Genomic DNA, 14,218 nt, shown 5'->3' on the forward strand with positions numbered 1-14,218 from the left:
ATGGAAAGTTTGAAATCGGTCTGTAATTTGTTATTTCATTCGTGTCCAGATTAGATTTTTTTAATAGCAGCTTAATAACTGCCAACTTGAAAGGTTTAGGGACATGACCTAGACATAATGAAGAATTAATAATGTTTAGAAGTGGCTCTTCATCTGTAAGCATCACTTCTTTTAAAAATCTGGTTGGGATTGGGTCTAACAGGCACATTGTCGATTTAGCTGAGGTGATAAGTTTATACAGCTCTTCCTGTCCTATACTTGTAAAGCACTGAAAATCTAAATGTGAAGCTATAGGCTGAACTGGATCGTGAGATATTATTAGAGGTTGAACCTCCGTTATTTTCTTCCGGATACTATAGATTTTTTTCATTAAAGAAGTCCATAAAGTCTTCACTTCTAAACTGTGATGGGATTCTCTCTGCGGGCATTTTAGGTTTTGTTAGGCGAGCCACTGTACTAAATAAGAACCTGGGATTGTTTTGGTTTCTTGCTCAGAAACCATCAGTTGGCATCAGTTGGCTAAGATGCTCGGTCCTTGCAGCTTTTAGAGCCTGTCTAGAGCTGCACATAGTGGCTTTAAATGCAATTCGGAAAACTTCTGATTTAGTTTTCCTCCATTTTCGCTCGAGGTTATGGGTTGCTCTCTTTAGGGCGCAAGTGTGACCGTTGTACCATAGTGCAAGTTTTTTATCTCTGACTTTTTTTAATATGATGGGAGCAACAGTGTCTAATGTACTGGTAAAAATATTGTCCATGCTGCTTGTCACTTCATCTAGATCATCTACATTTAGGGGTCTAATAAGAAATTGGGACAGATCCGGCAGATTACTTATGAAAATGAGGGCCCATAAAATGTGGGTCCTGTTGTTGACGGTCACAAGGACAGTAAGGCAGGAGCGAGGGATTAAGTTATAATAGTGTCCTGTTTTTGGCCCCCTAGGACCCTCAGTTTCACTAGGGGGCCTTGCCTTTTAAAGGACAGGTCCCCCGAAAGTGGCCAGCTTGACCGCAATAGAAGCAGGCTCTCTCCCTGCGTCTACACAGGCGCCTCCTCTGGGGAGATGCAGGTGCAATTTACTTGCATGGGTTCGAGCGCAGGTTTAGGAAGAGAGGGTGAGCTGCTTTCTCTGAATGTGCGCGCTCCCTTGTCTAAGACGAAGGCGGCTGTTGACGCAACTGGCGGAAGTCTATTAATTTTTGGAAGCCAGAGGGTAGCTCAAGGTAAGCTAATTTATCCTTCACAGATACTGCCAGACCACAAGTGCGTCACACAAAGTACGCTCATCCTAACCACTGGAGCCCGCCAGGGTACGAAACTCAATAGCATAGTCGTAAACAGAACGAGACCCTTGTCGTAGATTAAGGGTTTGGACAGCTGCCTCTTGTCCGGTGTGAGAACAGTTGAACACCCTTCGCATTTCAGTGGTGTAAGAGTTGAGGTCACTGCAGCATGGAGCTTGAGCATCCCACAGGGCCGTGCCCTTTCCCGGGGCCTGTCTGAGAGTAGGGTAAAGATGTACGCCACTTTGGAGTGCTCAGTGGGTAAGGACAATGCTTGCAGCTCTAAAACCAGGGTGCATTGGGGCCAAAAGGAATGGGAGGTACCAGGATCACCATCATAGGAGGGTGGGTGGGGGGTAGGCAGGGTTCATGAGATTGCAATGAGAAAGAAGCTGCCGCTGGAACAACGGCAGGGGACAGGGGCTGTGCCAGGGAAGTTGCCTTGAGGTGCTGAATTTCTGATGATAAGGCAGCGAGGGAATCTGTAACAGTTTGGAGAGTTTGCTTGGTGCTTTGAAGATCCTGCTGGTGTGAGCCCAACATGACACCCTGGCTCTCCAAAGCGGTTCTTAGCTTTTTTAAGTCTGCTGGGTCCATCAGGGCCAGATTATTTTGTCAGGCGTGGCAGAGAGATGAAGAGAGCTATTTGAGCAGGACCCAAGTGCAGATTTAGAGCAATTCCATTCGTCAAAGGAATGTTGCTTAGACGAGGTTTTGAACGAGGGAGGTGTGGCATGCCGGCAATTGAGTACTTCCATGTTTTGGGAGAAAATCCTGGTAAACGTAATTCAGAGCCGTCGCAACAGTTCGAAAAGCCAGTTAAATCAGTCAGAGGTGCATGAGTCAAAAAGCGAGCAAGCAAAGACCTTATCGTGAGCCAGTGTGGAAGTTCAAAGCCAATGAGTCAGTCAGCGAAGCGAAAAATCCGAAAGGAGAGCAAACAGAGACGTAACCGTGAACCAAGTGAAAGGTCAAAACCAGCTGGAAAACAAACGGTGATTAAGATCCAAAAACGATAAGCTAGAAGCGAATACCAAGAACAAGCGAGGTCGAGAACGGAAATAACTTACGGAAGAAATTAGTTGTGAATGGGATGCCGGTGTGTAAAAGGGTGGAGCATGTAAAAAAGCATGACAGCCAGGAGGAACACATGAGCATGTGAGAGAGAAGACATGACAGTGTGGAAAAAAAGAAGAAATGACGGCAGTTCAAGATGAAAACTTGACAAACATATATTTACGAAACCATTGGAATAAAACTGCAAGCTTACTTTTTTTATTAGACAATAAGCACAAAGCAAAGGGGGAACTTTGTCATTTATTACTGAAAAACCTGTGCTTCCTTCCTGATTTTTCGAAACTTAGTTTAAGTACTTTTTTTTGTCTGTACTGTAGGTGATTTCAGGACTTCGATTTGCAATTCAGAAAAATCTGTCTTGGACAAGTATGTCCAAGCAGGAAATTTGACAGTTGAGGGTATTTGCTAATCATTGACAGTAATATGAGGAAAGTAATCATGTGACAAAATGTATCTTAATCTGTAAAAATCTCAATGTGTCTCAATTTGTTCTCACTCTTTACTTTAAATATATTGCTCTTTAGATTTGAAAGTTATGTCTGTGCCTGGGCAACTGAAAACAGGGAACTGGGGCAGCATTTCATGGCCATCCATTCCACCTAACTGACCTTTTGAGACTACTTACCCTGATGCATTGCATAAGTTAAAGCATAATTTACATTATTTGGACATTAAAATACGTTGACAAATTATAGTGTTGCTTTTGCTCCTTTTGAATGATCCTTCAGTTCGGCTGATTGTGCCTGCTCAGCCCTGTAGTATTTTAGACAATCATGTTTTTAGTGGAACAGCATTAGAATGACGTATATTATTTTCCTGTTAGTTAGGTTAGTTCCATTATTGCCAATGCTAACTTAACAATGTGCAAAGAATGGTCGGAGACTTAAAAAAGTGTTAATTACAGAACTTTATGTTATATACACTGAAGAGACCAATAAAATAATTTGCACCTTAATTTGTGGCCTGATTCATACTTAGTAGTAGGAATTTGGTATGAATGTATCAGGAAAAACAACTACAACAACAAAAAAAGCACTGCCTGTACACACACACACACACACACACGCACACGGTCAAATGAGCAGACAGGAAACCAGGAATTTTCCTAGTGCTCCAGATCAACAACCTAGGCCTGACTTAAGGGGGTCCCAGACCAAACAACATTCATATGCTGTCAATCCAACATTGGTATGTTTTTAGTAATACTGATTAAAGGAGAGATTTGTATTATGGTTCAGCATTACCTTGCACCAGTGTATTGAGTAAGTTGCATTTTAACAAACAAGTAGAGAATAAACAGGAAAATATCTAAGGTTATATTGCTTTACAAATACTTTAAGTGTCTTATAAAATATAGTGTTCCAGAGTGATGGGTGCATGAGACTAAGAAGAGTGGAGGATAAAGTGATTCACCCATCATGCTTATCTTACAAGCCTATGGGGGCAGTGTTATGATCTGGGGCACCTTTTGTTGGTCATGTCTAGGTTCAGCAATGTTATATGCCCAAAAATGAGGTCAGCTAACTGCCAGAAAATACTGAATTACCTTTTCTATCAGTGGATTGTTTATTCCCTACTGTCATTTCAGCATGATCATGCCAGGATTCATGATGCTCAGATTGTGAAAAATGGTCCAGTGTATACAAAACCAAAGTCCAGAACTTAACCCCATTGAGAATTTTGATGGATGTGTTGGAGAAGACTTTACACAAAGTCTGACTCTCTTTACTCTCGAATTTAAACGAGAAGTTTATTGAAACAAATATAAGCCACGAAAAGTGGAGCAAGAATAAACACGAGAATCCTCAGGTCTTATTGCTTTAAAATACTTTAAGTGTGTTAAAAAAAGTATATCATAAACTTCAAGTTTGCATCTTTATGCAAATAACAAAATAAAGCTTCACTAACCTAATAGTTATTTTAAGAAGGCCCCTGTTTGTAAAATGGCTTCCTCTAGCTGTGAGCATCAGATTTAAAATACTGATGATTGTCTATAAAGCCAAAATATTTTTGTTGGTTATGCTCATATTATAATAATATTTAATTTTAGTAGTTGTTTTTTAGTCTGTTTCTAATTATTTTGAAGACCTGGCACCTTGGTTGCAAACAGGTGCATAATGGTGCAAAATTTGTGGATTCTGGATTTTCTTTAGGAATACATCAAAAAGCACAAAACCTGCACCTGCAGTGCACACGATTTGTCCCAAACAACAATTTATTTGCTAATAATAGAGCAGGAGGCTAAGTAAAAGCATACTTTTACTATTGTTAGCATGTTAGCATAACTGGTAACAGTACACATTGAATGTTATTGATATGTTAAGTTGTTAAGAAGAAAAAAGTAATTATACTGAAGCATTAAATATTAATGCTAACAGCACCAAGCATGGTGAACCCCTATACTTAGCATGGTAAAAAAAATACATCATATTTCCTCTCATCAGTAGAACAGTATAAATTCCTAAAAAAGATTACCATGACCGCATTGCTTTGCACACACTGGAACAATGCCTGTCCTTCAGTAGCCTGTTTATTCCCTCCTGCACGACATGCAATTCTTTTTGTGTGTTGTATGGTGTATCTATTTCACATAAATCTTTATTTAACAGAAATGCAGAGTGCAGGAGCAAACAATTACTCAAGCAATAATGTGATTTATTTTTCAAGACCTTTAAGTGATAAAATCCTGTTGTTGCAGGTGCTGGTTGGCGTTTTTCTCTATATAAACTGCTTGATGATATTCACATTTCTGAAAAAGGAGTTTTTTAGGGAAGAAACACGATACATTTTGTTTGCACAAACCCTATTTGTGGATTCCGCACTTATGCTGTTAACTGACTTGCTTTCAGTTGGAACATATTTCCAGTATGCCATGCACATAATTCCTTGTAGCATCATTTGTACAATTTTGACCTTTCTTGCCTGCTGTACACCACTGACTTTGGTGGCAATGTGTCTGGAACGTTATGTTGCTATATGTTTGCCTTTGAGACATGCTAACATTTCTACAAGTAGGACCAGATTATATGGGCTTTTAATCATATGGTGTATCAGTTCCATAATTCCAGTCTTTAATTTTATAGGATATTGGGTAGTACCCCCTGCTGCTCAGTACTCTTATGCAGTGTGTACTGCGGAGCTAATGTTGGGGGAAGCATGGCAGGCACATGGACGTGCTGTGATTTTTATTATACTTTTCCTTGTTTTAATCATTACTATTGTCTTCACCTATATTAAGATAATGATTGCCGCCAAAGCTGCTTCTCCTGAAAAATGGAAATCAACTAATAAGAGTCTCAAAACTGTGCTGCTTCATGCCTTTCAGTTGTTTTTGTGCATAATGCAGTTTTTAAACCCATACATTGAAATGGCATATTGGAAAGCTGAAGAAATTACACTTAGGAATATTAAATATTCAATGTTCGTTGTTTTTATGATTGCACCACGCTGTCTTAGTCCATTCATTTATGGTCTTAGAGATAAAAATTTCTTTCATGTTTTAAGACATTATGCTGTGTGCCGCACTGACTGCCTTTTTTCAATACTCCCTAAAATCAACCAGTTAAATTAATCCCATTTTAAAACACTGAATATAATTAAATAAGCAATTATTCTATGTGATTTTAATTAATTTAATTTTATTAAATATATGCATTACCAATGACAATACCAAAATTTTTCATTTGTACTGAATTGTGGCAGAATAAAAAATTTCCTTTAAAACAATTTTATAAATTAGTGTATTGTTGAAATGTTATGGTTTGAATGTTAAATCCAAAGTGTTATTTCACAGTTACTATTTTTTTGTCCGTTTTTAATTACTTTGAAGTCCAGACACATTGGTTTCAAACAGGTGCATAACAGTACAAAAAATTGCGATGCAAAAACGCATCACAAAAAAGTCACAAAATCTGCACCTGTAGCACATGTGATTTGTCCCAAGTACCTCAGAAAATAATATGTTACTAAAACAGCTCTTTATTAGCATATTAGAAAGAAGTTCTATTAAACTACAACTGAGGAGAAAGCTAGTGCTAGCTAATTTCTAAGTGCAATGATTAGAGGATTAATCAAGCGTTAAAAGCAGCACCCCAGAACCAACTGGAGGAGGACAACTACAAATGTTAACACATCCCTGCAAGATTCATGACTACGCTTTTCCTGGTAGGCATTTTGAAGATGATTTCTTTTCACAAAGCTACTATCTTTAGTTCAGCAAAGACTTATAAAATAGCTTTAAAAATATTGTCTAAATGTTTAAATGTCTTAATGCTTAAAGTCCATTACAAAATTTTGTTTGCATAAGAAATGGCCAGTTAAGAGACATGCTTACTGTGTTACAGCAAACACTAATAAATGTTTCTGATATATCAGTTAAAGAACAGTAGATACCACTAAATGCTCAGCTTCATTTTCTTTCTAGGAAGAAAAGAATAGTCTTTTAGAGGAGACACAATGCATGATTGTGTCCTCTATGAGAAGGACACCTTTAATTTGACTAAAGAAATAGGAATAGGTTAATAAAATGAGAATGATAATATTAATATTTAATATTTTTTACATGGTGGCATTATTTGCACACTAATTGGCAGGTGCAGAACTAGCCCGAATTAACTAAGCGTCTCAGAATCTCTTATAGGAGTCACGCTTAAAGTTCATTTGGGACTGAAAATTTTTCTAGCTCAGAGTAGAACATAAAATTTCTTTAGGAATTTTTTTTTCAGTGAGGAGTAGGACTGCACCAAGGAAAGCATGTGATTTCACTTTTTATGACGATGAGAGGCTGCACATTATACTGGGTGTTTTAGTTTAAACTGTATTTCGTCATTTTAAACACTGGAAAACCAAAATGGTGAAATCAGTGATATATATATATCTGTCGTTTGTTTGTGGGTGTCATTGTGAAGAGTCAACACTGGGGTCATCATCTACCTATATTAATCTTGGGAGAAGCAATGACCCAATCTGCTCATAGAGATGCATGTTTTTTTGGTAGAAAACAAAAGTCTAAGAATAAATTATATTGTATTGTAAGAAGCTGAGCTGCAGAGGGCAGCAGCAGCACAGTGAGAGTGCTTCAGGCAGAAAGGAAAACTATGTTATTAAAAAGGTTTTTGGGCAACATACCTCATAAAACATAACATTTTATTGATAATTGTATTTTATAATTTAATTAGGACTTTTATAGTATAGTAAATTTATTACATGTAAAGTGAAACATTTTATTCTATTCATTTGGATGATCATAGCTTGCAACTCAAGAATATAACAAAAATCTAAAAATATTAGAATATTTCCTAAGATCAATTAAAAAATTCAATACAGAAATTCTGAAAAATAATTTATGCACTTGATACCTGGTCAGGACTTTTTAAGCATAAACTAAAACATCAATGCGCCATGGGATGGAGGCGAATAGCAGGTGCTAAGTCCTACTGTAAAAAGAAATCGACATCTCCATAGAGCATTGGATCATTACTCACTGTGTAAACTTCACACTGGTCTTCAAGCAACTTGGATCCTGTGTCTCTCCACTCTTCCTTTAGACTTTGGGACCTTAGGTTACAGTTAATTATTTGCAAAATGTAATATTATTTTTTATCAAAAGAAAGGCGATCGGACCACTTAACAACTGTCAAATTATTTTTCTCCTTAGCCCAGGTTAAGGACATTGTCATTAACTTCTTTGACACTGTCTCTGGCTCATGACTGGCTTGATTCTAGGAATGCAAAAGCTGTAACTCATTCTGTGCGTGTTGGCCCAGTTTGTGCATGGTTAACTCTCTGTGAACTGGCTTTGACTAAAAATGTTCTGAGCCCACACTACATGACTTTGAAAAGTTTTTGAAAAGACTAAAAGTAACTGACTGGCTTCCACAGATTTCTTATGATGACTGCACCAGATGGGGCTAACAGTAAACTTTCAAGACATATAAGGAGAAAAAACTAACAAACATGGATGCAAGACAGTCAGCAGAAGTTTTAATATGCACTTCTGATCCAAAATAAATAAATAAAAATAAACAGAACCTGAATGACACCAGCCTCCTTTGTGTTGATTAGTGCATTTTCTTCATAAAATTAACACCACCACAAGGTGCACTGATTTATACCAATTATAAATTTTATGCCAGTAAATTGGTGACAGGATCTCCTAAGGCTCATCTATACCCTGCTAGGCCTGATCCCACAGAAAAGCCAATGAAGCACAAACTGCCAAAAGAAAGTTAATGCTGGCCACAACAGAAAGGTATCAGGACACCCAATGCCACAAGGTCTAAGACTGCAAATCCAATCAAGCACCTCTGGAATGCACCAGATAAACAGGCCCAATCCATGGGGGCCACAGCTTGCATCTCACGCAAATGATCCATCATAATGTTCTAGTGCCAGACATCACAGCACCAGTTCAGAGGTCCACAAGGTGCTCCTAAACCAAAGGTGGTTTTAACATTAAAACCACTTCAAGTTTAGTTATTTATTTTTATATTTACATTTTTTTTTAGTTACATGTTTTTTGTTTTTTTTTTGTTACAAGTTACATGTGATTGGTCTAGGCAGCACGGTGGTGTAGTGGTTAGCACTGTCGCTTTGCACCTCCAGGGTCAGGATTTGATTTCCGGCCAGGCTCGATTTCCGTCTCTGTGTGCATGGAGTTGGCATGTTCTCCCCGTGCTTGGTGGGTTTTCTCCGGGTACTCCGGTTTCCTCCCACAGTCCAAAGATATGCAGGTTAAGCTATTTGGCATTCCCAAATTGCCCCTAGTGTGTGAGTGTATGTGTGTACCCTGCCTCGTTCCCTAAGTCTCCTGGGATAGGCTCCAGGTCCCCACGACCCTAAATACAGGATTAAGCACTAGAAAACAGCTCTAAAAAAAATAAAATAGACTACTGCCAATTTTTGTTAACTCAGCTCTCGACATATGGCAATTATTTATTTTCAGTATTTATTGAATTCAAACACAAGCACACATCATTCTACGTAATGAGCTACTGATTAGGTGGTCATGCTTTTTCATAATCAAATCATATTTAATGAGGGAAAGTATAAAAACACTGCTGTGATCATCAATTTTATGTGCACTTTCACTTGCAATGTTACCAGCTGGATGGTAAAAGCAGCACAAGGAATACCTCAAAGATAATTGGAATTAAAAAACAAAAAAACAACTGACCCTGCCAAATCCATCTTCAGTTTTGACAGCAAAAGGCTCAAAACTGTGAGGCTGAAGTCATGCAAAGTCAGAAAAAAGTCCTTCATCATTGAGAAGCAAAGAAGAGCCAGTATGGTAGAAAAGCACAGTACGGTCATCATCTCTGATGAGTCCAGTTGTCAGCTTTGTCCAACCTTGTTATCTGTGGATTAGGAGAGGTGATAAATTAGAAGTGCTTTAGCAAAGCTAGAATCATTTGGTTATAGTTGTATCATAGTTTTAATAAGCTTATGCAATGTTGCAACATTTATTTCGCATTAATTTGTCACTAAAAAATGTAGTACAGGTGATAAGATCACATTTTAAAGCCTACTGCTACACATCGCAATTCCCATATTTACTGTCTCAGAATCGCTCCTAGGAATCACGTTCAATGCTAATTTATAACTGAAAACATTCCTAATTCAAAGTAAGACATAAAATACATTTATAAAGCTTTCCACACTTTTTACCTAGGGCTGATCCTAGGAAAGCATGTGACGTCACTGTTTTATGACAGAGACCCACAAAGTTGGCTACACATTGTTGTGGGTGTTGTTTTGAAAGGTTTTTGAAATTTTAAATGATGGAAAATTTAAATGAAGAAATAAGAACCAGTTGTCTAAAATCTTAATGCACATCTTAAGTCACTCAGCTGCATGATGTTATCACTATCAGACTGTAGGTCTGATAAAATCTGATCAAAATAATTTTAAAATGAAACCCAAACCTGAGAGATGATCCAATTTGCTTTGACAAAACATTGAGATGTTTTGCTTACAGTAGAGATAGTATAAAGTAAAAAATTAATTAAAGAACAGTTCTGCCGTACCCTTAAAATAATAGTATATGTATATATTAAATTACTGATCATGTTGCATGCATCACCACTGTTGATACTGTGATTATGTTTTTGGTTTACATAAGCCTTGTTGTCGGTTTTTTATTTCCTTTCAATTTCTAACCAGTTAGGACACCTACATTTTGGTGGAGATAGGAGTGATTTTCTATTTCAAGAATGTTGATAAACTGCTAAAAGTAGGGCCAAAAGTAAAACATGACTCATTTACTGTAGGAGAGATTTCCTACTCTAAAATGATAAGCAAATATGTGCCATGGACTCTGTGGTAGCCAATCCATGTGTGAAAATGATGTCTCATTCTCAGTAGACCATTCTTTCATAATTTAAGCCTAATGAATCCTGGCGGTGCCATATTGGAATATGGCCGTGATTGTGTAAAGCTGCTTTGCCGCTATACAAATAAAATAAAATTTAATTTAATTAATTAAAGGAAAAAAGATTATTTAATTGAGACATTGGTGGCAAATTGTTTAAAATTAATATGAACTTTTTTTTCTTTGTGTTATTCAAGGTCTCAAGATTTAAGTCTATTTTGTGTGTCATTTACTTTAAATGAATACTCTAAATAACAATATTTTTTGGAATTTGGGAAAAATGTTACCTATTGTTCATAGACTAAAACAAAACTGTTAATTTTACTAAACCAGCAGCCACGAATACCCATATGAACGACTGCTACCACTGTACAAAAATCTTTTGGTCATTTCCTATGCACTTTCTAAGATGGCTTTTTAAAAATACAGAGTTTGTAGCCAGGTTGTAAGTTTGTGGCCAGGTCTGTGATCTTCTCCAAGTTTTTCTCTAAACATGGCATGAAATCCACTTTTTATAGAGCCAATTTAGGAATACCTTCGAAACAACCTAACAGCAACATATGTTGTTTGTAAATCCCTTGGATTTAGATGTAATTTTTTAGAAGCGCATCTTCCTATGTTGGCTGTAGGTAAGCTGCAAGAACACATTCAGTTGTTCATGAGTATCTTACAGCCGATATTTGATGGCATTTAGTACGTCAGTTCTGTGGTGTTTATGGTGTTCTTACAGGGGGATTAAAGGTGCATTGCGCCATTTTAATCCTAATTTTTTCATAATTTTTAGATTGTTACAGCTAAATATTTCAGCATATCTTGCAGTTTGAGTTCCAAGATTTTAATTAGCAATATTTGCATAAATCATCATGTTCTCTTTAGTGCTGTTTCTGCTGCAGCTGAATCAAATCAGCAGCTACTGTACAACTGCTGTCTTCCTTTTCTTCGTCTTGCAACTGCTGCTGCAGAAGGTGCAACTGCAGTCTGCTCTGCATTTTGGCCATCTTGAAAATTAATAATTTTCACAAATTTTCTATCAACCAGAAGACTTATATACCACGACAAAATGCGCCAACAGACAGGAGATTCCAACCTATATGAAATTGCTGTAAGTTGCAAAGAGTGCAAAAATCTTTGTAAGATCGACTTATGTAGGCTGTAGGAAATTCCTAAGGCAACCTTAAGGCAAATGTAAGAACTCTATAGCCAACATTTGACAGAACAGTCAACTTTTTTTTCTCAAGAATGCTTTAAATTGTTTTTAACAATTAAACGGCAGCCGTACCAACTTCCTGAAGAGGCTGTAGAAATCTAACGCTTATGATATGAAAGGAGGCTGGTTGATGATGTAACCATAATTCCATGAATCCGGTAGTAAAGTGTGAGGGCAAAAGTTTTTAAGTGTGGATGAACTGGCCATGATAGCCAGCTCAATGTTAATTAAACTTGTTTGTGGAGTTAAAATCCAGGTTGTGGAGCTCACTCTCTCTTTCCCAATTTCCATGAATGCATAAGTGCATGCACAATCACTTAGTGTTTCAGGAGTGCTTCCTCCGGATGCTCTTTTCTGCCAATCCGCCTGCTGCCACCTTTTGCCAGCTGTGTGCCCACATGCCACTGCCACCGGACCTGCACTTGCACACCTTCACCTCTTTCCTTCCCTTTTTTATCTTCCTCCTTCCTTTAACCCTGAACAAGTCGGGCCACAAATTAACAGTTAGACATGGCAAATATTCTGGAAAAAATGAACAATTTTGTTTAAAGAAAAGTATTTCAGGCCCTGGTGACATAAGTTGTTCCTATTGATGCAAAATTGAACTGAATGCACTATTACAAAGACAACCTGTACTAAGAATGTCAAAAACCTTTGGTATTGTTGGGTAAATAAACTGTTTAATTGTATTTTATAAAATCAAAATCTCACAAAAATATAGTAAGATTTACTTAATAATTTCATAAAAACAAGGTTCCTGCTTATACAATAATAAACTTACTTTACTTGATTATTTAAAATAAATCTAACTTGTGCATTAAACATAAATATGTAACTTGTACATACATTATTTCTTTATGAGTGTTAGTTGAATTATTATTAAGGAGATTTTTGTGAGGTTTCACCATTAGAGGGCACTGTCTTTGTTTTGTAGTTTTTGGTTGTAGACTCAGTTTCCTAGAAGGCACCTTGGTCAGGTGATGCGGGAGCTCACCTGAACCGAGGTAGCTCATTAGTTTCATTATAAATAGCTGTTTGTTCTGGGAAACTGGGTCGAGCATTATTATGGGTTCTGTTAGGTGGGCATTTGTTTTGTCTGGTTATGGTCTGTTTTAGGTGGCATCTGGTTTATGGAGCTGTTTAAGTTAAGTTTGCATCTGTCTTGATTTAGTTTGTCTCTGTGTCTCCTAGCAGGATTAGCCTCTAGAAGAATTAGCCTTTTGTGTGTTTACCGCTTAGAGTTTTGTGTGTAAACAGCTTAGAGTTTAAACGAGATGTCCCTCCGTGTGTATAATCCATATCGGAGGGCGATCTTTACACTTTACTGCTTCGATTAAGTGCTACGCGCGCGCCTCGCAATAAGAAGCCTCGAGCCGCCGTGCATTCCTGGGGCTTAAACTCATGCATCCGGCAAAGCAGTGAGAGACGGATTTAAAACTCCTTTCTTTCGCGTTCTCATCGGATCGGGAAATCCCTCTGTCCGCTCTCAAGCGCGCGCTGCGCTTCTTGTGAATGGGCAAGAATAAACATCCTCTCTTGCTTCCGCGGAGATGGTAATAGCCTCTAAGCTGCTGTATTTAAATAAATAAAAACAGCAGATTCTGTCGGGTGGCCGGGGGCGGAGCCTCATCGGCGCTCTCTCCCCTTTTCTTAGCAATCTCCATATGAGTTAACCCTTTCATGGAGTAAGCTGTATTCATCCCGTGTTTTCCTGCCATCAACTTATTTATTTATTTAAATATAATTGAGGTAGAAACGCGGAGTTATATGATGACACCCAGATAGAAGAGACGCTTCCAGGCTATCTCTCTTCTGGGACATCATCCTTCCTGAAAAGCTATTACTTCCTTTTAAGCTGTGTAGACTTTTTATCTTACCTGGAGGGAAAAGCTTTTCAGGCAGCAGGTCAGGTTGGCGCATTGCACACCATGGCGGTTTTGCACGCCTACTAGACCTGACCTGCTGAGAGACTTGAGTACTGGCGGGGCTCTGCAAGGTAGGCGTATTGGATTTACGCCGGGCCACAGACTTGTCTCTTCGTGCAACAAAGCAGACGGCTCGTGCTATCGGCCGTTTTATGGCTGCTATGGTCTCCGCGGAGAGGCACTTGTGGTTAAATCTCAGGGGCATTAAGGGGAAGGATCGTGTATTCCTCCTCGATGCCCCATCTCGCCTCCCGGCCTACTTGGCGATGTCGTTAACTTCCCCGCCTTGCTCAAGAGTCGGGACTGTTGGCCACCCAGTCTCGACCGGGTCTGACTGTTGCGAGGCGTTAAACACACAAG

General features: G+C 38.3%; 1 protein-coding gene across 1 annotated transcript; it reads left to right on the forward strand.

The window, feature by feature from the left end:
* The first annotated feature begins 4,969 nt into the window (after positions 1-4,969).
* Positions 4,970-11,736, forward strand: LOC128532801 (odorant receptor 131-2-like). Its single transcript, XM_053506908.1, has 3 exons — positions 4,970-5,872; positions 11,429-11,467; positions 11,620-11,736. Exons 1-3 carry the CDS (start codon positions 4,970-4,972, stop codon positions 11,734-11,736), a joined length of 1,059 nt encoding a protein of 352 aa, XP_053362883.1.
* The last annotated feature ends 2,482 nt before the right edge of the window (positions 11,737-14,218 follow it).

The sequence above is a fragment of the Clarias gariepinus genome, chromosome 11 (genome assembly GCF_024256425.1).
Source record: "Clarias gariepinus isolate MV-2021 ecotype Netherlands chromosome 11, CGAR_prim_01v2, whole genome shotgun sequence".
Lineage (NCBI taxonomy): Eukaryota > Metazoa > Chordata > Actinopteri > Siluriformes > Clariidae > Clarias > Clarias gariepinus.

What these genes read in the sequence shown, in the direction of transcription:
- LOC128532801 (XM_053506908.1), top strand. Translation starts at nt 4,970, where the DNA reads ATGCAGAGTGCAGGAGCAAACAATTACTCAAGCAATAATGTGATTTAT. An exon ending in ATGTTTTAAGACATTATGCT is followed by an intron (nt 5,873 to 11,428) that starts GTGTGCCGCACT and finishes TTAGTACGTCAG; the next exon opens with TTCTGTGGTGTTTATGGTGT. An exon ending in TTCTTACAGGGGGATTAAAG is followed by an intron (nt 11,468 to 11,619) that starts GTGCATTGCGCC and finishes TTTCTGCTGCAG; the next exon opens with CTGAATCAAATCAGCAGCTA.